The 22,751-nt window shown below is 43.5% G+C and overlaps 1 protein-coding gene across 8 annotated transcripts; it reads left to right on the top strand.

Annotated features, from left to right (window-relative positions):
* The first annotated feature begins 41 nt into the window (after positions 1-41).
* CPSF7 (cleavage and polyadenylation specific factor 7) lies at positions 42-22,548 on the top strand. Of its 8 annotated transcripts, none has more exons than XM_061201837.1 (10): positions 42-126; positions 753-861; positions 7,125-7,343; positions 8,185-8,288; positions 8,895-9,040; positions 11,941-12,355; positions 12,860-12,978; positions 15,239-15,407; positions 16,030-16,197; positions 20,601-20,687. In XM_061201837.1, the coding sequence occupies exons 2-9, from the start codon at positions 808-810 to the stop codon at positions 16,190-16,192; spliced, it is 1,389 nt and encodes a 462-aa protein (XP_061057820.1). In that variant the 5' UTR covers positions 42-126; positions 753-807; the 3' UTR covers positions 16,193-16,197; positions 20,601-20,687. The 8 variants fall into 8 exon arrangements, with proteins under 8 accessions (XP_061057820.1, XP_061057819.1, XP_061057814.1 ...); XM_061201836.1 differs by having other exon boundaries at positions 8,895-9,067; XM_061201833.1 differs by lacking the exon at positions 42-126 and adding an exon at positions 149-199 and having other exon boundaries at positions 8,895-9,067.
* The last annotated feature ends 203 nt before the right edge of the window (positions 22,549-22,751 follow it).

Here is a 22,751-nt window from a genome sequence, read left to right as displayed (position 1 = left end):
GATACGTCCTCGCGTATGGCGGAAGTGGCTGTGCGTGTGACGCCAGCGGCGGGGGACCTGGGGCAGAGAGCGGTTCGCGCGCTTCGGGCCTAGTCCGGACTCACCGCCGCCGCCGCCATATTCCCGGTAACGGGGGCGCGCGGCCGGGGGCCGGCTGGGCCGGAAGAGGGCTCGGGGACGGCGCTGAGGCGGGGAGGGGGTCGGTTGAGTTTGGGGTAGCCAGAGTTGGCGGGCGGCGGGAGGCGCGGGCCTTTGAGGGAGCGGGCCGAGGGCGTCGGGCCGGGTCTGTGGGGAGGGAGCGCGGCGGGCCTAGCCGGGGGACGAGGACTAGGCCTGGGTGGGGAGCGGAGGTGGCTGGAGCTCCGGGACCCGCAGGGACTCTAGCCGGGGCCGCTTGGGGCCTCGGCAGGTGCGGCGGGCTGTGGCTGCGGGCTTCGCCGCGATCGTTCTTCGCAGCGCCATCCGAGGGCCCCTAGGAGCAGAGGCCTGCACTTCCTTGTCGCGCCCCAGGCAGCTGCGGCGCAGCTCCGGTCGGGCCCGAGGGTGATGGGCAGCGAGCCCCGCGAGCCCCGGTGGCCTGGGAGAGCGAGGGGCGGCGCGAGGCCGGGGGCGGGGCGGGGCGGAGCGGGTGGGGCAGAGCTCGGGCTGCCGGGATGCTGCGTCTCTGGAGACGGGAGGTTGGCAACCAATGCCCTCATCCCACCCTGGGACCTTTATGCCTTCTAACTCTTGTTTCTTTCTGGATACTGCAGTGGCATCTTTCTTACCCTGTCCATTTTCCGGGCTCGAGATCTTCCTTCCGGAGCCATGTCAGAAGGAGTGGACTTGATTGATATATATGCTGACGAGGAGTTCAATCAGGTGAGGGGTCATCGGGAACATTGGGATTTTCCTGTATCAGCTGAGGAATCACTTGCACCAGACTTGCTGTGGTTCCAGGCTATGTCAGTCCTTGAAGATTTTCTAGGCCTAAACACCCCTCTGTCAGATCTAAAATTTTCCCTGTAGCACAGACTTCCAAGATTTCTGACCGTTCTGCTTTACGTTAACTTAAGCCTCCAGGTTTAATTTTAAAAGCTTTGATTTAAGAGTAAATAAAAATTAGGTTTAATAGAGTGATGAATCAACCTGTGGAACTTGCTCCCCCAGGAAGCCAAAGTTGGATGTCAGTCTCTTCGAAGACTAACCAAACTTAAAAATCAGAATTAGGTTTGCTATAGTATTCATGAGGACGATGTTGATACCTGTTCTTTTGAGATTCTCTCAAACTGCCCCGGGAGAAATGTAGTCTCCTCCCCCATAAGGCAGTGAGAGGCACAGTATAAAAGATAACTTTAACGTTTAATTTCAGCTGCATTCCAGTTGTTTTCTATCTTCCTTTCTTTCAGAAGTAGCTTGACTCCAGGCTTGAGAAGTCCATAGGCATTTTAGTGTAATAAATTTTATTGATGAATCTGCTTGTTTGGTGGGGGGAGGTAAAGGTGTTGGACAAACCAGTTACGAAGCAGATATAGACCCAGTCACACACTCTTAAGTTGGATTTGTTGGTCTCTATGTGATATGTCAAGAAATATGATACAGTAATCTCCTTTGAAACAATAATCTCACATACAGTTAATTTCTGAGCTCTTGAGGTCAAATCTCAAGAGTGTCCCAAAATCTCTATTTAAAACTTCCTAATATCTTGCCTGGATTATTTTCAGCACTATTCTACTCGAGTAAGCTGGTTCTTCCTATTGGCATCTTTCAATGACTACATGTAAGGACCTGGAAAGAGAATAAAAAAAGATAGGCTAGGGAAGGAAAGTGCTCTGATTGGACCCTGACTTTGATATGAAGCAACAGAAGAGGTTGATATATGCCATTTCTTTCACTTGACATAAGTTAGTCATTTTCCCATGTCTTCTCAGGCAAACTGAAGTCAGGTACATGTGGCTGCTGATTAACTTAAATACATGAAGATTTTTCTTTAAATTTCAAACAAGTCATAATTATTTATGGATGAAAAGAAAGGTTTAGAATATTTAGTTACAAACCATTGTTTTCCTGAGTTTTTCATATTACTTTGAATCAGACTTTTACTACTTTTTACTTTTTTTTTTTTAGTACAAGATGGCAAGAAAAGAAGGCTCCCTTAGTTGTTTTCAATTATTAATTTAAAAAACTTCTTTTCCCCTAATTTCCTTATCTGTGGGTTGGTAACAGTGCTGCTGATTCACTTTGGGAAATGGGTAGAACAGGGTCCTTGACCACAGGGACATTTGGTCTGAGAAATGAGATTCCATAATTTCTTAAGCAGTGCAGCTTGTAGGTCATAGGCAAGACATAGGCCTCATCCAATGGTCACTGCTTTGTCAAGGTAGAAGTCATTGGCCTCAACAATTTGTTCTCTGGTCTCTTTAGTTAAACAGGACTTTTTTATGGGTCTAAGATAGGCCAAAGATGGTGTGTGAAATCAAGTAGACATATTAAATGGACAGTATTTGATACTTAGTAAGTTGAAGAAAGTATAGATTTTGAATGTCTTATGTCTGGGGGAAGGTCAGGGGAGGGGTGCTTTTTTCCCCACAAGTGAGTTAATTTTTAGCAAAGCTGGTTTTAGTATATTTTGGAGGCTGCTAAAGGAGTGGTAAAAGCTCTGTTTGGCTAGGATTGTTAGAAGCAAGCTTAGACTGAAGGCAGCGAGTACACATTGTGTTTTAGAATGTTATAAGAATGTTATTGATTCACCCCAAGCTTACCCATGCACAAGAACCTTGTCACGTGTACTTTGCTCCCCGGGGAAAATAAGCACTGTTCCTAGATGGAACCCTATCGTGCTGACTCCCGGATCTCTTAAAACATGTGCTGCAAAAGCCTCTTTTGCAGAGCTACTTCACTCCTTTTACAGTTGGAATCTTAGGATTCACAGCTGCTCTCTTAGGCTGGGGAGAACAACTAGAAAAGAGACTGAGAGCTGCCATCCTGCTGAGTGTTTTGTCTCTGTTCTGTTCCTTGTGCTAAGACAGGCACTTTGCACAATATGCTCAGTTTTCCTCATTTTTATCAACAAGTATTTATTGAGCTACTTCTGTTTGCTAGGCACTGTGTTAGAAGTAGTGAGATCAAAGGAAAAAAATGGATTTCTTTGCTCAAAAGAGGTTCCATTCCTGGTGGTTGAGAGCAGTGGACAGTGACGGAAGGAGAGTGTGAGGTGAGAACTGTGGAAATAGTAATTACAAAGCCAAAAACTGGGCTTTGGTTACAGTTAAAAGAAAATTATATCAAATAGGTTGCTTTGAGAAAAATAAATCCTAAGCTTTATTATTCCCCTTAGATATCAGGAAAAGGGCTGGCAGGTAGGAACATTGAGCAGACAGGTGGGGAAGTTCTCATTTAAATTCATAATCATGCAAGTTCTCTTTTGTAGACCAAGAGGCTTCATAAAATAATCACAGTTATTCCTATGCTATTAAACGCAGAATTGTCCCTGGTATTAATTCAGTATTAAATACATACTTCTTTTTTAAGCTCCCTGAAATGAATCCCTTGACATCAATGCCTGTAAAACATTGTATTTTTCACTTAATTTGTAGAATTAGATTTTTCTTTAACTGCGTAAAACACCAGCTCATTTGGTAATCTGAAAGACCTCAGGCCCTATCTGTTTTTCTGTCTTAGCAACTGAAGAGTAAAATGAACTGATGTTGCTAGCAGATTTAAATCCAAACACAACTTGATACATTGTTTCTTCAATAAAATCTTCAGCAGAATCCTCAACAGGTCTGTGCATCAGAATAGTTCCCACAAACTTCTTTGAACTGAGGCTCTGTGGCACAGAGAGACCATTTGAATCTTGTGACAATTTTGCATTCATTGAATCCTTTTGTGTTTCTTAAAGTGGTAAGGTAATCCATCCACCAGGGTCTTCCAGGATTGAGTCTGTCATATTCTCTAAGGACCCCTGAAAGAGTAGGTTGTTTGCCGAGGCTTACAGTATGGGGGATTTCCTGGTGATACGTTTGATCTCTGAGCTGCCCAAGTCTGCATGTCCTCTACCCAATTATCAGCAATAATTTTTGTATTACAACTTTTAGACACACATCTCTGAATCACAGATACTGCACGGAAGGAATTCCAGTTTGGTTCCACTGACCATCCAAGATGGTGTGTTTCCTTATTCCCTTTAAGTTCCATTTCACAATCCTTGATTTATTTAAAAAAAAAAAAAAAAAAAAAGGCACCCTGGTTTGAAGTGTGAAGTAGTGTTGTCCAAGGATTAGAGCGTTGAAGAGGACTGAGTGGTTTCTAAGTTCCTTCTCTACCTTGAACTACAAGGGCAAATCATGCGTAGTACATGAAGAAACAAATAAGTGGTTTGTCTAGAGTTAAGATTGTTTGAGATACAAGGCTGTGAAATATTTTACACATAAAATGTTGAGTTATTAGTCACAGCTTTCTTCACCTTTTTAATTTATTATCCGCCCTGTGCTCTCCAGTGTTAGCTTCTCCCCGTTCTTCACATACCCATCCTTTTTTATGCAAGGTCCTTGTTTATAGGTTTGACTACCTAAAATAGTTTTCCTGTGCTTATTTGCCTCACTGATTCCTTTTCTTGCTTTTAAGTTGCCCCTAAAAAGTTTACTCCCTTTTGCCATTCTCTTTGCGAGATTTTTACAAGGTTCAAACTCCTCTCCTATGTGGCGTCTTAAGAGTATTTGTAATATTTGAAGCTATTTACATGCCTCAGGAAGTAGAATCCTTTCCCCCTCAATACCAGAACAATCCAATAGTATTATCATGGTGTGCATGTTCTTCCCTTGTACTTCAGATAAACTGAGAAACTAAAAGATTGTTTCCAAAAGTTTCTGATGGTATGTAGGTCTAAGAATGCATTTTGTAGTTAGTCTCTTCTCTCTAGTCGAAGTTCAGGATCAGCAGTTCTCATGATGGTATTGAAGGGAGAAAGTTACTGGAGCTTCCTGTCCTGAGTTGCATTCGGGGAAATGATTCTCCTTCAGGCAGTTAAGTTACCTAATACAGGTTCTTTTATTCCCTTAGTATAGGCTCTTTCTTTATTCCTGTTTTTAAAAGACAGCAATGACGTGAATGAGCTATAGTTTCCCTAAAACACTCTGAATGTCTCCCTGTATCTCTCATTTTGGCAGTATCCTCTTTAGCACTGTTTGGATGTTTTAGAATGTTACCTGAAAATATACTTGTCTGATCCTTAAAATAAAAGATCCTCTCTGAGATAATGACATTGCAAAATCTGAAACATTAAGGTCCCTTAGTAGTAGTTCTTGTGATTTTAGGATTTTTTGTATAAGTGTTAGCTTGGGCTGCTGTAACAAAGTAACAAAAACTGGGTGGCTTACAAACAAATGTATTTCTCACAGTTCTAGAGGCTGGAAAACTGAGATCAAGTTCATGTTCTGGTGAGCAGCCTCTCTCAGTTGCAGACTGCCAACTTGTATCCTCACATCATGCAGTGCAGAGCAGAGCAGAGCAAGCAAGCTCTCTTGATTCTTATAAGGGCACTAATCCCTTTCATGGGCTCTACCCTCAAGACCTCATCTCATCTTAATTACCTCCTAAAGGCCCTACTTCCTAATACCATCACATTGGGGAGTAAGGTTTCAGTGTATGCGGGGTGGAATCAAACATTCAGTCCATAACAGTAATATATCACATAGGTAGAAAGTATATTTTGCCTATCTTGCAGAATACACGTTCATATTTGAATGCTTACTATAACACAGCTTATGATATCGGTGCTTGTCCTATTTCCTGACCTTTATATTTTAGAGAACTTCACTGTTTTTGTGTATCATTGGACATCTCTGGTATTGCTCAAAGATGTCTCATATAAATGTCATGGTAATGTATTGGATCCGCATGTCATTTGAGAAATAGAACTTATAATGGAAAATCCCCCTGTTACTCACTTCCCTTTTGTTTTATTTTTTATATTTCTTTGATGGTTAATGGAAAGATGGGATTATGTACTATGAGTTTTAGAGCTTCTCTAAATCATTTGTGTAAATCAAAGAGTTTAAACCAATAACTCCCATTCTTTTTTGTGTTTTGGTTCCCACTTTAACATGCTTTTCCCCTGATTTCCATTTTTAAATAAATATACTCCCTTCCTTCCTTCCTTTCTTTCTTCCTTCCTTCCTTTCTTCCTTTCTTCTTCCTTCCTTTTCTTTCTTCCTTTCTTTCTTCCTTTCTTTCTTCCTTCCTTTCCTTCCTTCCTTCCTCCCTCCCCCTCCCCCTCCCCCTCCCCCTCCCTCCCCCTCCCCCCTCCCTCCCCCTCCCCCCTCCCTCCCCCTCCCCCCTCCCCCTCCCTCCCCCCTCCCCCCCTCCCTCCCATCTTTCTTTTTTCTTTCTTTCATTTTTGGCTGTATTGGGTCTTCGTTGCTGCACATGGGCTTTCTCTAGTTGTGGTGAGTGGAGGCTACTCTTCGTTGCGGTGCATGGGCTTCTCGTGGTGGTTTCTCTTGTTGCAGAGCACGGGCTCTAGGCACATGGGCTTCAGTAGTTGTGGCTCAAAGGCTCTAGAGCGCAGGCTCAGTAGTTGTGGGGCATGGGCTTAGTTGCTCCACAGCATGTGGGATCTTCCCGGACCAGGGCTTAAACCTGTGTCTCCTGCATTGGCAGGAGGATTCTTAACCATTGTGCCACCAGGGAAGCCCTACTCTATTTCTTATTAAGTAGAAGAGTAAGTTTTGTGTAACTCTTGATTTTGGAAATAGCATAAGATGTTGAAAATAAATTTTCATTAGTGTATCTTAGATGTGGTCTTGAGAAGCTGGCCACATTGATAGCAGTAGCAGATGCATCTCTGTGCATTCTTAGTTTGCTTGTTTAATCATCATGTACCTTTTGAGTCTCACAGTTGATTAAAGCTAGAAACACTATAGACTCCTAACAGGGTCTTAGGAGAAACACCTACATAAGTATAATTAAATGTTAAAATTGTTTTACATGGGGAAGTTTTTCCTCCTAGTTTCCTAGAGTAGGACAAGGAAGTTTTGTATATTTTATAAAATATTTGACTGTGGATTGTAAGTAAATTAGAGTAAAATAGAATAAACAAAACGAAAGGTTTTCAAACCCACCTTTGCCAACCCCTCGTCTCTTAGGACCCAGAGTTCAACAACACAGATCAGATTGACCTGTATGATGACGTGTTGACAGCCACCTCACAGCCCTCAGATGACAGAAGCAGCAGCACTGAGCCGCCACCTCCTGTTCGCCAGGAGCCATCTCCCAAGCCCAATAACAAGACCCCTGCAATTCTCTACACCTACAGTGGCCTGCGTAATAGGCGAGCTGCTGTCTATGTGGGCAGTTTCTCCTGGGTGAGCATGGGTAACCAAAAAGGCTTGTGGGTGGGCTGGAGGGAGAGCACTGGGAGGAGATGGCATTTTCAAAAACCACTGTTGCACTGTTTTGTGCTCTGATGGGGTTGGGTTTCTTTTTCCTGGGATCAGGTTGGATTGATCTCTGAAAGAGAACTATCCTGAGGACGTACTGGTGCCGAAGAAAGCAATGATTATGTGGGTAGTTGCTTTTTCTGCCATCTTGTTACCGCCCCTGACCCTGGGGCTTTTATGTCTACCAGGGTCATCTGTGGGATGAGATTTCAGAGTGAACACCTTGAACTCTTGGTGGTCATTAGATGGTCCTATGATAATGATGGGTGAGAGGGAGCAAAGACCTTGATAGCTGTAGTACGCTCGGGGTAGGTGGTGATTGTTGTTCTGCAAAAGTTATTGTATAACATGTTTTTGGGCTGGTGATGGGAGGTGGTGTTTTCAAATTAAGAAATGTATATACTGAGGGGAAAGTTGCTGTCAGTGATCAACTCTAGCCTATCAGATCTATAACTAAAAGCTGCTAGTAATCACTGTTTGAGCTGATGACCAGCCAGCCCAAGTGGCAGTCAAAGTTAAAATAGGTTTTAATTTTCTTAGTCTCAAAGATGGGGATTGGGGCAGGGGTGGGTGGTTTTGGAATTCTGTATGGGTGAGGACAATAGGAAAAACGTGCTCTAATTGAAATATTGATGGCCTTCTGGGTTTCCTGTGGGAGGTCATGATTGTGACTAGAATCCTAGGTTTGGGGGAAGGGTTTGGGACATTCTGGGGGAGGGGAGTGTAGCTCTTGACATTTCTTCCTTTTCCATTTTGCCGGCCCCAGTGGACCACAGACCAGCAGCTGATCCAGGTTATTCGCTCTGTAGGAGTCTATGATGTGGTGGAGTTGAAATTTGCAGAGAATCGAGCAAATGGCCAGTCCAAAGGGTGAGGTCTGGATTTGAGAAGCCCCTTTTAGTTTGTAACCATTGGGATGACAGATCTGTACTGTTATTTTGGCCCTGTAATTTAATCCATCCCACCCCTGGCCCAGTGTACTGCCTTGGTTTTAACAAACCACCTTAGAATGGGGACCTAGCTGCAGTGTAGGAGAACATCCATCCATTGAGAGGCAAAGAAAGCTGATTTCTAATTTGAAATAAATAGGAAAATTTTAGCATGACACCTGTTTGTTTTTAGTAGTTTTGTGTGTTTAATATTAGAAAGATTAAAAAAAAAAAAAATGGGACTTCCCTAGCAGTCTAGTGGTTAAGACTTCGCCTTCCAATGCAGGCGGTGTGGGTTCGATCCCTGGTCTAGGAGCTAAGATCCCACATGCCTCACGGCCAAAAAACCAAAACATGAAACATAAGCAATACTGTAAAAATTCAATAAAGACTTTAAAAATGGTCCACATCAAAAAAATCTTTAAAAAAATATATTAGCAAGGTATCCTTGGCTTTACCAGTTTTCACTAAAAGTGGAAGAGAATTTCTGTGTTTCTCTCTTGGTTGTCTAGTAGATTTCACTCATTTTTAATTTTTCTTCCTCAAGGTATGCTGAGGTGGTGGTAGCCTCTGAAAACTCTGTCCACAAATTGTTGGAACTTCTGCCAGGAAAAGTTCTTAATGGAGAAAAAGTGGATGTGAGGCCAGCCACCCGCCAGAACCTGTCACAGTTTGAGGCACAGGCTCGGAAACGTGAGTGCGTCCGAGTCCCAAGAGGGGGTACGTGGAGACCATCTGTATGAAGGGGGGGAAGTTTGTGGGTTTGTTTTCTGTGGTGTAGGCTTGGCCTACGATGTGGAAGAGTTTGAGAGAGGGTGGTGGTGATTATGGGTGGCAGCATGGCAGTAGGTAAGCCAAAAAACAAGGCTCATGTGCTAGGAGTCAGGTAGGTTCAGGTTATGGCTCAGTTTTGCCACTAACTCATTATGTGACCTTGGGCAGGTCACTTTACTGCTTAGGGCCTACTTCCCCATTTGAACTAGACACACGACATATAAAGTTCCTGTCAACTCTAAATTATGTGTTTCTATCTAAAAAATCAAGTGTATAGCAAATGAGCTTAATTGTAAGACATGTCTCTATAAATTATTAAGAAGCAACCACCGTAAAATATAAATATGATGCATAAAGATGGCTGTAATCTTGTCGTAAACATACACTGGAAGGGTGCTCTGTAAGGAATCAACCAGGAGGAGTGCTGGAGAGTAAGAATTTAACAGTGTTTCTCCAGCATTGACCAGGGGGGTGGGTACCCTTTCGATTACCTGCGATTTTAGTTTGCTTGGCAAGTGTTTCCCATTAGTAAAGAAAGTTGCATCATGCTACCTTAGCTTGATGATAGTATGCCTTAAGCTCACCTTATTCCCTTTATTCTGACCCTGTGCTCACCAAGCCACCTTCTGATACTAATTTGGTTTCCCAACTAGGCTCTCCTACTGGGAAGAGAATGCGCTGACCAGCCGACACAAGTATTCCAGTCTGCTTGGCAGTTATATTTCTCATTGTAAATTAATAAATTGTCATTCTGGTTTATGAATCAGTCTCTTGTGAGTTTGGATAGTGTGAATCAATCTCCTAGGGTCCAGTCACCCCTGGGTGAACTGTTAAAATCAAGTTTCTGAACCTGCGAAACCTGGGGACCAACCGTGGATTGTCCTGACCTCAGAAGGTGCAGCCACCCTGCAAGGCCCTGCCTGAAACAGTCAACTGCCATTACTTTCCTTTTACTACAGTGGGGGTATGGCAAAGTTTTCGTTACCCACTTTCTGTCACTGCTTAGGTCCTGCTCTCAAAATAGTGCCTTGTATTTATTGATTGGGTAGTCCACTGGGACCTTGGATAGGTTGATTGAAGGTGGAAATATGGCCACTCAACTCTTGCATAGGAACAACTATGTTCTTATAACTACATTGAGAGCCTAGATGGAAGTGGTGTGAGCTATTGCTCTGGGTTAGAAGGCACATACTTTTCTTCCTTGATAACCTGAATTTTCAAAGTCCGTTGTGTTTCAGAGTCTTTCTATGATTCACGCCTCTTCTAACTTTCTTAAGATGTATAATTTTACAGCTGCGTTGAGCACCTAACAGTCCTAGCACCACTTGGCTGTTTACTCCTTGATGTTACCTTTCTTTGCTGAAGTGATGGTGCTGACTGAGTGGTGTTTTTCTGCGCTGTCATGTTGATGGACTTGGGCTCTGTTAATTCACTAAGTAGCTGGTTGACTTAGTCTGCTTAACACTGGTTGCTACTCTTGGGATTTGTGGCCATAGATACAAAAAGAACCCTTGCTAATGTGGGAACAGTAGCTGGGAAGGTAGCTAACTTTCAGAGGATTACACTTGCTAATACCTCTTCTTTCTTCAGCTTGAGAGAACTCAGGGAAGAAGCACGTTGACATGTGTGTGAGACATGAAAAGCAAGGGAATGCTGTGGTAGGCACTGGTGATATACTGTATTAGAGAAACCAAGGTGGTTGCCAAGGGCATTAATTCCACCATGTGCTTTCATCAGGAGTTAGTGTTCACTAACAAGTTTTTGTTTAAGGAGCACTCTTCTTTCTGTCCACACTTGTCTCCTAATGGCATCTTTCTACCTCCAAGACTCCAAAGGCCATGTGATCACATTCTTCTGTTGGATTCCACATTAACCAGGCTTAGAGTAGACTATTAAATTGGAAAGAGGAAACAAGTTTAACCAAATGACTTGACGGTGTCAGAACCATGTTTCCAGCTGTATACAAACATGTCTGAGCCCCTGTTTTGCACAACACCATACCACCGTTCCACGATGATGTTCCTAGTAGGCTGCCCTGTGGGGTAGAGGGTTTGGGCCATTGAAATGTAGGGGGAGTTTCCCAGGTTTCAGGCATATTTTGTACCAGGCTTTTGCTAGGAGTCCCTGGTGTCAGCTGTGTGCTACCTGCTCATTCTGTGGGCAGATCTTTCCTTGGCTTGTCTCCCATTTTTTCTCATTTAACCTCCAGTCTTCTACTCTTTGTTCTGTGGCTCTTCCCCATCCCAGTTACCAGTTTTGGTACTTGGATGGAGGAAGTGTTATCCATCCCCTGCCCTTCCCTCCCTTCCCCCAAATTCCCTGGCCAAAGAGCCATGACAAAGAGAAAATTTCAAGTATATAGCAGGATAAAGAAGGTTAACTATTACTAGTCTAAGGAAAGAGTCCCTGAACTCCTACCAGAGAAAATGGGATTTCGAATCAGCTTGAATCCAGCTGAACAGTAATGAACATACTTCAGCACTGTCATTTTCTCATGGGTTATTAGGATCCTTCTGCATTTAAAAATAGAAAACAAATCTAAGGGTGACTTAAATGTGAAGCACTGAGAGTTCTAGATAAAGAGCATTCTTTAACATACAGAATTTAGGGTGGTTTTGCTTCCTGGGTTTATGTCTTAACTAGGTTGCCTCTGAGCTTTCTCTCTGAGGCCAAAGAAAAACAGTAGGTGATTTTACCTTCTTTCTCAGCTACCTGTCACCTTCCTTATTATGGTGTCAGATGACTTGCTGAAGGATGACCTGGTCCCGTGGTTATGTTTAAAGGTTGGGCAGTAACAGTAATTCTGTTTTGTTTCATAGGAATACCTCCACGGGCCCACTCCCGAGATTCTAGTGATTCTGCTGATGGACGGGCCACACCCTCTGAGAACCTTGTACCCTCATCTGCCCGTGTGGATAAGCCCCCCAGTGTGCTGCCCTACTTCAGTCGCCCTCCTTCAGCCCTTCCCCTGATGGGTCTGCCCCCACCCCCAATTCCACCCCCACCACCTCTCTCCTCAAGCTTTGGGGTCCCCCCTCCTCCTCCTGGCATCCACTACCAGCATCTCATGCCCCCTCCTCCTCGATTACCTCCTCATCTGGCTGTACCTCCCCCTGGGGCCATCCCACCTGCCCTTCACCTCAATCCAGCCTTCTTCCCCCCACCAAATGCCACAGTGGGGCCTCCACCAGATACTTACATGAAGGCCTCGGCACCCTATAACCACCATGGCAGGTAAGGACTATCTTGTTCCTTTCAGATCTGAGCCAGGCATAGTGGGGTAGACAGTGTTTTAAGCATTTTGTTCTCCCTGAGGAAGTAAGTGAGCACTGAATTCTTGTGTTTTCCCTTGTGGAAACTGTTGTCATAGTATTGAGTCCTGGGAAATAGTTAACTATTAGAGAATGTTTTTGTTTGGTATTTTGTTTGCGTCTTACCTCTCAACCCAAACCATGTCCTTCGTATCCCTTTTTAAGGCAGTTGATTAAATGGAGTGCTATAAGTCACTGTTAGGAATGCTATGAGTGTCTAGCACTGTTGGGTCATGCCAGAATTACAAAAGTATATGACATAAATCCTGTCTTTGAAGAGAACATGAACATATAAAACATGTGAACAGGCTGAGAACCATTTAAGACATTATACAGGAGAGCATAGTTAAATAGCATAGTACTCTAGAGTATGGTAAAGTTAACAAGGGGTGTGGGCAGTCAGGAGTGGTATTATTTCTGTGTGCAGCCGAGATTCGGGCCCTCCGCCCTCTACAGTGAGTGAAGCAGAATTTGAAGAGATCATGAAGCGGAACAGAGCAATTTCCAGCAGTGCCATTTCCAAAGCTGTATCTGGAGCCAGTGCAGGTAACTCATCCTTACCGTTGCTGCCTTCTCCTTACCTTTCGTTTTTCCATTGTTTTGTCATTTCCATTGGCAAGAAATTCAACAAGATAAAGTTGGAGCACTAGTAGATTCTCAAGAGTGGCACATTTTGAAAAGCAATATGGTAACCTGGTTTCCTGGCTTTTGGGGAGCTCCACTGGTGCTGTTTATTTAGCCTGTGTCTAGACCTGCCCCATGAAAACCAACTTAGTGCCTAGAATATAAATAACTAATACTATCTCATTGTGGTGTTTGTTATAGAATGAAATTCCTGCCTCACGGAGATCTTCATCTCAGTCGTTGATCAGTGGATCTAGTGTCTATGTAATGAGTCCAATGCCAAGTGTAGACCTTGGGTTTTTAGAACTGATGATGATGGTGGATATGGAATCTGATTACATTTGGGGATCGAGGCAGAGCTGGTGGCCTCCATGTAACCTATCCTAGAAAGGGACAAGTCTGTTGGGTGTCAATCTTAAGGCATAATATACTCTTAAACTAACTTTTGCCTTGCTGTCAGTATTAAGTGGGCAGAACCAGAAGCCATGCCTTTGAGAGCCAGGGGAACAGAACCTTTGGTTCCTAAGAGAAGAGAATATAGGAAGTTTCCGGGTTCTGGTCCAAGTTTCACATTATAGCACTAATCATATTCACTTCCTTCCTGTGAGTTTCCTACATGAATGTAAATATAGATTGTCAGATCTCCTAAGAAATAAGTTAACTCTATTATCGTCCGTTTTCCATAATTTCTCATCTTTGACTACAAAATTTGAATGCAGAGTGGACGAAAGACAGAAAGTATGTATATTTTCTCTCTTTTTTTTTCCACCAGAAACCTTCATTGACATCTGAGTAAATCTCTTTAAATTAAAAAGTAATCTATGCTCATTGTAGCAAGTCAGATATACAGAGTATAAAGAAAAACAATCATTGTTCTTCTCCACCCGTTCCTTCACACTGAGATGATCAAAAACTGAACCTCTGTCTCCTCCCTTTGTTTTGTTCTCATTCCAGTCATTCAAACCACAAATATTTATTGAATGCCTACAAAATAGGCAAAAACTCCCTACTCTGGTAGAGCCAAAATCCTGGTGTTCTTAGATCTCCACAGAATTGCAGGTCCTTCACAGTCTGTGTTCTGTTCTTAACTGCCTTGCACAGAGGAAGCTCCCAGTCCTCGCTGTCACTGGACCCCTGCCTGGTTTCATGCTTTCCTTGCATTGTCTTGTCCTTAATGCTAAGAAAGCTTTAGTTTGGAAAAGCATTGTGCAAGTACCCACCCTGACCACTATCCTTGAGTCCAAACATTGCTCAGATGTGAGGAATGAAGGAGCTGGTTCTTGATGGCAGCATAATTAAAAATATGTGTGTGTGCATATATAATATATATATACGCACGCACACACACAACATACATGTCTTAGATATCTGTTACTTGTATGTATATATGTATTTGGTTATAGATTTAAAATAATCCAGACAGAAATGTGCAGTGTTAATAAATGAAAGGCTTCTGTACGAGGACCATCAATAAGACCACCTTGTACAATTTAGTGTCCTTCAGATTTTTTTTCTGTGCATGTAGCAAAATATATATGTAATTTTGATTGTTTTTACAAAAATGGAATATTGTTTCACAGCTTTTTAAAAATACATTCTGGACATCTGTTACATCAACTAATACCTAACGTTTATTGAGCCCTTACTGTGTGCCTGGCACTGTGCTAAGTGCTTTACATGGATTGCTTTGTTTACATACAGATTTACCTCATGCTTTTTAACGACTATGTAGTATTCTGTAGAACCAATGTTCCATAATTTATATAGCCAAACCCTACTGAAGGAACTTTAAGTTGTTTTTGATTCTTTAATACAACAAACAATGCTGAAACAAACATTGTTTAAATTATATACTTGTGAACAGAAGTAGAAAATTTTTAGATGTGCTGGGTCAAAAAGTATGCACATTGTTTATTTTAATGGATGCTGTCAGATAGCCCGCAGACAATGGCGTGCCGGATTATACATCCACTAGCAGTATCTGAGAGTATCTGTCTGATTCCAGACCACTAGAATATAGGTGCCATACAGTTTTATACCTGCCACTTCTGCCTCATCCATTTTACCGTGGTTCTGTGGGACAGCTAGTTACTCTTGGTTTGTGTCCTCCTGAGTTCTCCTTTTCATCAGTTAGTTTACTGCCTCTGCTCATCCTTGGCCTTTCCCATCCATCCCCTGTCAGGGGATTACAGTGACGCGATTGAGACGCTGCTCACAGCCATTGCTGTTATCAAACAGTCCCGGGTCGCCAATGATGAGCGTTGCCGTGTCCTCATCTCCTCTCTTAAGGACTGTCTTCATGGCATTGAAGCCAAGTCTTACAGTGTGGGTGCCAGCGGGAGCTCATCCAGGTGAGTTGATGATTGCTTCAGCAGCCTGCCAGCCCTGAGCAGCACTCTCCAGGGATTGGCAGGGGGAGGAAAGGAGCCCAGGGTATCTGGCAAGGACCTGGTTGAAAGAGCAGACCTAGCCCTCATGTCCTTAAGGGGAAAAAATTAAACGTTTACATTAATAAATGTTGTAATGCCTGAAATCTGTGTTTGGTGAGGCAGTGGGCTTATTTAGGAAGAAAGACTGATGTAGTTCAGAACATGGGCTTTGGAGCCATACATTCTTGGATCTGAATCCCAGTCCTGCTCCTAACTACCTGCATGACCCTGAATATGAAAGTTACTCAACTTTCCAAGCCTCATTTTTCTTATTTTTAAAAAGGGGACAATAGTAGTACTTACCTTACAGACCTGTTGTAAAGATTAGGTGAGATAATGCATGTAAAGCTCTTAGCACTGTGCCTGATACGTTAGTAAGATCTCAACAAGTTTAATTGCTATTAATTTTCCAAAAAAGACTAGGGGCCATGATAGAGTAACAGAAGAGTGGTTTAGACAAATAGTAGAAGACACCAAAACACAATACTCTTAGAAAGAATGGGGTAAGCCCTCTGAGTGAGGCTGAAAAGGATCCTTCTAATAGGAAAAGACATCGGTCCCGAGAGAGGTCACCAAGCCGGTCCCGGGAAAGCAGCAGGAGGCACCGGGACCTGCTTCATAACGAAGATCGGCATGATGATTATTTCCAAGAAAGGAACCGAGAGCATGAGAGACACCGGGATAGAGAACGGGACCGGCACCACTGAGAAAGGTGGGATGAAGCCCCATTGCTGGCTGGTTGATGATCTCTTATGAAAGAAAAATTATTGATAGTAAAGATTTCTCTCTCTCCTTTTAAAACAAGAAAAGGGTATGGGAAGACTTCCTATTTAGGTAACCAAAAATTCAGGAGGGAAGGTTTTCTGCTTGTTGGTGAGGAGTCTCACCCTGAAATGGACCTGAGACTAAGCTATTTTTGCTTGTTTTTTGACTGCTTTCACCTGGTATCTGAGACAACATGGCATAATGGCTAAGAACACAGTGTCTGCAGGTAGATGCCAGGTTATGAATTCCAGCTCCTCCAGCCATATTACTTTCTGTTCCTCAGTTTCCTCATTTGTAAATGAAGATAATAAAAGCAACTGTCTCATTGGATTGCTGAGTATTCAGTGAGCTAATCCATATAGAGCATTTAGCACTCATAGTACCTGTCACATAGTAAGTTCTCAATAAATGATAGCTATTGTTATTATCATTGTTATGTTTTATTTATTTATTTATTATTTATTTATTTTCTTTTTGGTTGCGCCGTGTGGCCTGCGGGATCTTAGTTCCCTGACCAAGGATCGAACCCGTGCCCCGTGCATTGGGAGCACGGAGTCTTAACCACTGGACCGCCAGGGAAGTCCCTCATTGTTATACTTTAACCCCACCAAACTTTCAAATGAAAAAATCAGGAAAATTGACCAAGACAGAAAAGTAAGACCATTGCCTACTTGTAAGTTTTCAAGGTGCAACATTAATGATTTTTAAGAATTAATATCTATTAAAAAGATTTTGAAAATCAGGATACTTTAGTCAGAGAGGAGAAAGCTGATCTGAAAAAAAATTATCTTTAAAGCTTTAGAGACTGTGGAGGATATTTCAGTGACAGGATATATTTGTTTTGGAAAAACTTACTAACAGTGATTTTTTTTTTTTTTTTTTTTTTTTTTTAATAAAGCAAAACAAAGGCAGGAGAGTTAGGGGTGGGGAACTATCTTAACTCAAGTAACTGAAAAGTTGAGTTAGGCTTGGCTGGTTCAGGGGCTTCAGCTCTGTTATTTTCATTCTCAGGCTCCAGGTTACATCCCACCAGCTTGGCAATCCCAACTGAAAACAAGCTTCCAACAAAGATTGTTTCTAGTATATAAGCAAGCAAGAGCAGTTGTTGACTCTGTTTCTTTGGAGATCTGTAAAAGTAGTCGAGACTCTGGCGGGGATGGTATGTTTGGTTCCTGAAGGCTATTGCATGACCCAGGTGACTTTGGGGTCTCTTCTCAATTTTGTGGCTTCACATCAAGTACATTAGGATAATGTCCTTGGTGTTTGGCTGATTCGGTTGGTCTGAAGTAATGGTAATTGTGGAAGGTGAGTAGGAATAGTTCTGCTTGGTATCTTTGGGGTGGATAGATGGATGACTGGATGCAGAAAGGAAAAGAAACCCTCCCCCCTTCTTGTGAGTGCCTGTAGTTCACAAGCGGTAGCTGGACTGTAAACTGTTGCCTAGTGACAACCTACTAAACAAATAAGAAAGGAGTCTTGTTATGTTTGGCTACTGCCCTCTACTTTGTTGTTTGTCATCTGCCATTAAGCGGAGTTTTAAACAGCTTTGGCCTAATTGAGTCTCAGGGAGTGGGCAGGAGGGTGGGTAGAGTGGGTCTGTGATGGATCTCATCCCTCCTGTAGCAGTAGCAGCATTTCCCTTGTTTGAGCTAGCACAGTTGATAGTGTTGCTTGTACGTTCAGTATCAGTCACCACCCTCCCCCAATCCTGCAGCGCCCCCGTGTGTGTCCTTTGGAGCTGACTAGGGTAAGAGTGACGAAGGAGGTAGTACTTGGTCTGTGCATAGCATGAATTATAATCTCTGGGGCCACATAGGTTAGTAGTCGGAACATGTAACTGCATGTCACTGTTCTTGGCGGCTTTGCTCCTAACAGCCTTTTGATAGAAAAATTGTGAGATCCTCTGATCATTAGAACTTTGGGGATTGAACATCTGAACCTGAGACTTTAGCTGTCATCTTGCTTCATTTTTTTTCCACCTGTAAAATGGGACTTTTCTTCCATTATGAGGATGATTCAATTTGAAAAGCTCTGAAAAATCCTATAACCCAGTAGTTCCCAGAAAACAGTCATTTGGCTGGTGCAGGCCTGTGACAAATGAGGAAAATTAACTCTTGAGGCAGGTTTTCCAGTTCCCCACTTTTCCTAGTCACCCCTTTAGATATGTTGGTTATTCCTTCTGGTTAATTAGTCCAAAAGAACTGAATTTGACCCCCCAAAAATGTCCATTTCTCACATTCTCATCCTGGGATTCTTAACTTCATCTGCAGTTACCAAGTTGTGACTTAGGAGATGTCACGTTGAGGAGATGGTGCCTGGGCCTCATTTACCTTGATAACTTTGCAAGCTCTGAGTACAATACCTTTTAGTTAGAAAATACTAGTATTTATACTATACGGAGAGCTGTTCCCTGAGAGCAAAGGGTATGTTCCATCTAGGGGCAGCAAAAAACAGGAGCCTTTTTTGTCCATCTTTCCTCAGGATGGGCACGACCTCTGGGACCTGAAGTCTGATTGACCCACTTTGTCCTCTGTCTACATTCAAACATTACCAACAACATGGAGTGATAACCTCTGAGAATTGGGTGCTGTTCAGTTGACCCCTGAGCGGTGTAGGGGTTAGGGGAGCTGACCTCTGCGTAGTCAGTAATTCGAGTATAACTTTATAGTCAGCTCTCCATTTCTGCGGTTCTCCATCCACAGATTCAACCAACCTCAGATTCTGTTGTACTGTAGTACGTATTTATTGAAAAAAATCCGCATATAAGTGGACCAGCGCAGTTCAAACCTGTATTTTTCAAGGGTCAACTGTAGTTTACTTCTGATGCATTAGTTATCCTCTGAGTCTTGTTTTGTAGCAACAGTTCCCAAATTACATCTCTTTTGCCGTATATGTGTGTACGCTTTGCAGTTTGAGGATATTCTTAGGTTATCTGTGGCTTCGACTTTTTGTAGTTGTTGGCTGCTGTCTCATTATTTTAGGAAATTATCCTGCTTGAAATATAGTCATTCTCACCTCATTGCTATCCTCCTGGTCCAGTGAAAACTGAGCATTCTGTTCAATTTTGATCTAATGCAAAGATTCGGAAACCCAAATGGTATGAAATTGAGGAGTCACTGAGGGTTTTAGTTTTCTCTTACAGAAAATGAGAAAGATACCTGCCTGCATAGATGTTTAGAGAAACCAGAGGCCGTGACAGATTCTGAGGACCCCCGGGTGAAATGGTGCCATTTCAGAGTGTAGAAGGATCAGGCAGCTTATGGATGTATTTTTTCTTGCATAGCTCCTCCAGGTTACAGAAGTGCATACATTAAGGGTGAGCATTTATGTATAGGCCATGTTGCCAGTTTGGGCATTAGTGGAAATCCGAAGCCTGAATTTAATTCCCCCTTTTCCTTTTCGCTATCAGTTCTATTTTGTGTGGTAAGATTGAGCAGGCCACCCCCTGCAGATTGATGTTACAACGTTGGAAAGAGGGCTGAGTGTACTGGGGACCTTCAGTTAGATCGAGATGTGACAAGTGGCTTAACAGTCCTTCACTGCTCAGCAGAAGTTGTTAACCGTGCTTTTAGTTTTCTTGGATGGTGACTACTGATTATCTTCTCTGACCTCCGTGCTCTGCTTTCTGCTCTGGCCTGACCACATCACTCCTGCTTGGTGTTACTATGCTTCTTGGCCCCTCACCCACACCTGTCATCTGGGGAGGACTTAGAATCTCTTGAGTGGTGGTACTTGGAACATCTCTGGCTCTGTGTGTATGTGTATGCTGCTTTAAAAGAAGGAAAAAAGTTTAGTTTTCTTGTGTGAGTACATGCTCCCTGCAAGGGCCTCTTGGGTATTTGGGGGTTAATGGATTTGGTTATGTACACACTTGTTTTCTTACCATTGTACTTCCCATTTCCAGATTTTTCCCCTTCCCCTTAAGGTAAGCTATGACTTGCTCAGAATAGATTTTCTGAAACAGTATTTAAACTCACCATGCTCCCTTAGAGCAACTTTTCTTGAAATGTAGTAGTTTCCATACTTTTCCAGCCAAAGTCTCCTTTTCAGTCAAACTGCTTTGATGCCTCATTTCATTGTCTATGTTTTTCCCCCTAACCTTAAAGTAAAATGTTACTCCTATTTCCTCTGTTCTCCTCCAACCATTCCCTCACTACTCACAGTGCCAAACACTTCCAGACAGTTCTGCTGTCTTTTACTTTCCCAGGCTTGCATTCTCTCTGTCTGCATCCCCTACTTCATACGTTTTAACTTTAGAAAATGCCAGTATAATTTATATAAGCCCCTGTTAATCAGAAAGTAACCTCTAACTTGTATTTTCTTTCTTCTCTTCTGATGTTCTCATTGCAGGAGTCTGGTTGGAAGCAAATGTTTTTTTAATGGACTTGCATCTCCTCACCTTGATCAGGACTAAAGGACGGAGGCCGCTCCACCCCTTCCCCTTCCTCCAAGCCCCTAACCCCTTCCAGACACCCACAGGGAATACCCTCTGCCCTACAAGATTGAAGATTGCCTGGCGGCCCTCCCAGTCCCACTCCTGTTTCCCAGGGTAAAGAACCTAAAGACTTCATGTGGTTGGGAGGGTGGCAGACAGGAAGAAACCATGTCCAGGTCCCTGGTCTCCATAGAGAACGGTGCTTTGTCCAAGGAAACGTATGAGTTTCTGATTCTCCAGGAGCAGTTCAGTGGTGAGGTTGATGGGAAGACACCCTTCCCAAAGAAAACGGATCCTCCCTGTGGGATCTAGGAGAATGACTGGGTGTGCCAAAATATGCCCAGGGTCCTGCCCTCAGCACTAGGTTTGGTGGGGCGAAGAGGGTCCAAACCCCTTGCTAACGTACCACTTCTTTAACTCCTTTACCTTCCCAGCCCTTTGAGGAGGGACCATGAGAACAGAAATTACTTTATGGAAAGCTTCTCCTGTTCTTGCTTTTCCCTCTTACTTATTGACGGTTTGTTTCCCTGACCTCCCAGGGGGCTAAAACCCTTTTAACTCCCTGCTGCCCAGCCTGCTCAGTGGACTTGCCCCTCCTAAGCAGAGAAGGCCCATGAGGTTGCTTTCTGCTGGGGAGCCTGGCAGAGCCAATTACCACCCTCTACTGCTTCTTGCTTGGTTGCCTCTTGCAATAACCAGCTCCAATAGATGTTCCCTTTCCCTGGGGCTTTTCCATTTCACATGTGGAGCCCTTCCCCCAAGAAGGCTGCTTCCTTGTTTTAGAGGAAGGTACTGCCATTGGGAGTCGGGGACATCGGACCTCAGCAGTGAAGAACCCTTGTGAAATACTAGGAGTGGGGAAGGAGGCAAGTTGGGCAGGATATGGCCTACTTCCATAGGCTTTTCTTTTTTCAGGTTTGATGTGAGCATGGGCTTGCATCCTCCAGGTACATACTTTTACTTATTGTGGGATAACCTGGCACTAGTAGGTAAAGTCACAAATTTGGTATTTTTTCACCTTTTGAATTTTGACTCAATAGCTCCCCTCGCTCTGCCTGGAGGTACTTGCTGCCTCGCATAAGGAGCAAGGAAGAAGTGGAGCCTGACTTTAACGAGCTCAGCTCAGAATTCTAAGGACCACCACCCTGGGGGCCATTTTCCACACAGGCAAATGGAATTGCTTTTCCCATAACATCCAGATTGTGAGGCGCTGCTGCTCAAAGCAGCAGCAGCAACAGGGTCCTGCGGTACCCACGGGGCGACGGATGCTACTTCCGCGTGCATCTGTGGGGCACGCGACATCGAACAGGAAACGTGGCACGTGGGATGTAGGGTCGCTGGAGACCCTTCTGGCTCAGAGGGGAGACTGAGCTGGACCGAAGCCTGCACGTTTCTGACATAGCCCTCGCTCAGTCACTGAGGGAGTCCCCCAGGGTTGGAGAGGCACATTCCCTTGGGACAGAGGCTACAGGTTTGTAGCTTTTTTCCCCCTGTCCCCCAACCCCATCCCCACCTCCACTTCAGAATATGGCACCCCGCCCAGCCGGCCAAGCGTTAAGTGATGTGCTTATCCTCGAGAGCAGCTCCGGGTGTCTTTTTAATGTAGAGAAAACCAAGTAAGGTGACAGTTTAAGGAGAAAAAAATATATAGAATACCAGAAAAGCCGTTTACCCGGAGAATTTTTTTCTCCCCATTTTGTTTTTACTCAATGACACAATTTTTAGTTTTATTTCCTGATAGCAAAAGGAAAAAAACCCAACCCTCAAAAAGGCCAAGGCCCCGTCCCCCTGTTGTTGGTGATTTGTTTGTCTTTCCAATAGGTTGAAAATTGTGTAATAAACTTGATGACACTGTCAATCTTTTATACTGCATTGTATTTTTTTTCCTTTTGTAACAAAATATTTTTAAATAATAAATGGGGTGTGAGCTGTTTCACGGATTCTGCATTGAATAGATTTGTTGAGGTGTCTGGGACATGGGTGCGGGCTGCTGCAGAGGCTTTGGGAGGGGAGTGAATCCCCGAGTTCTCCGCTGGAATTGCACGGTGGGCGTGTGTAGTGCGGGC

The sequence above is a fragment of the Eubalaena glacialis genome, chromosome 10 (genome assembly GCF_028564815.1).
Source record: "Eubalaena glacialis isolate mEubGla1 chromosome 10, mEubGla1.1.hap2.+ XY, whole genome shotgun sequence".
In the NCBI taxonomy this organism is placed as follows: Eukaryota; Metazoa; Chordata; class Mammalia; order Artiodactyla; family Balaenidae; genus Eubalaena; species Eubalaena glacialis.
This window is presented reverse-complemented; position numbering and strand designations above follow the sequence as displayed.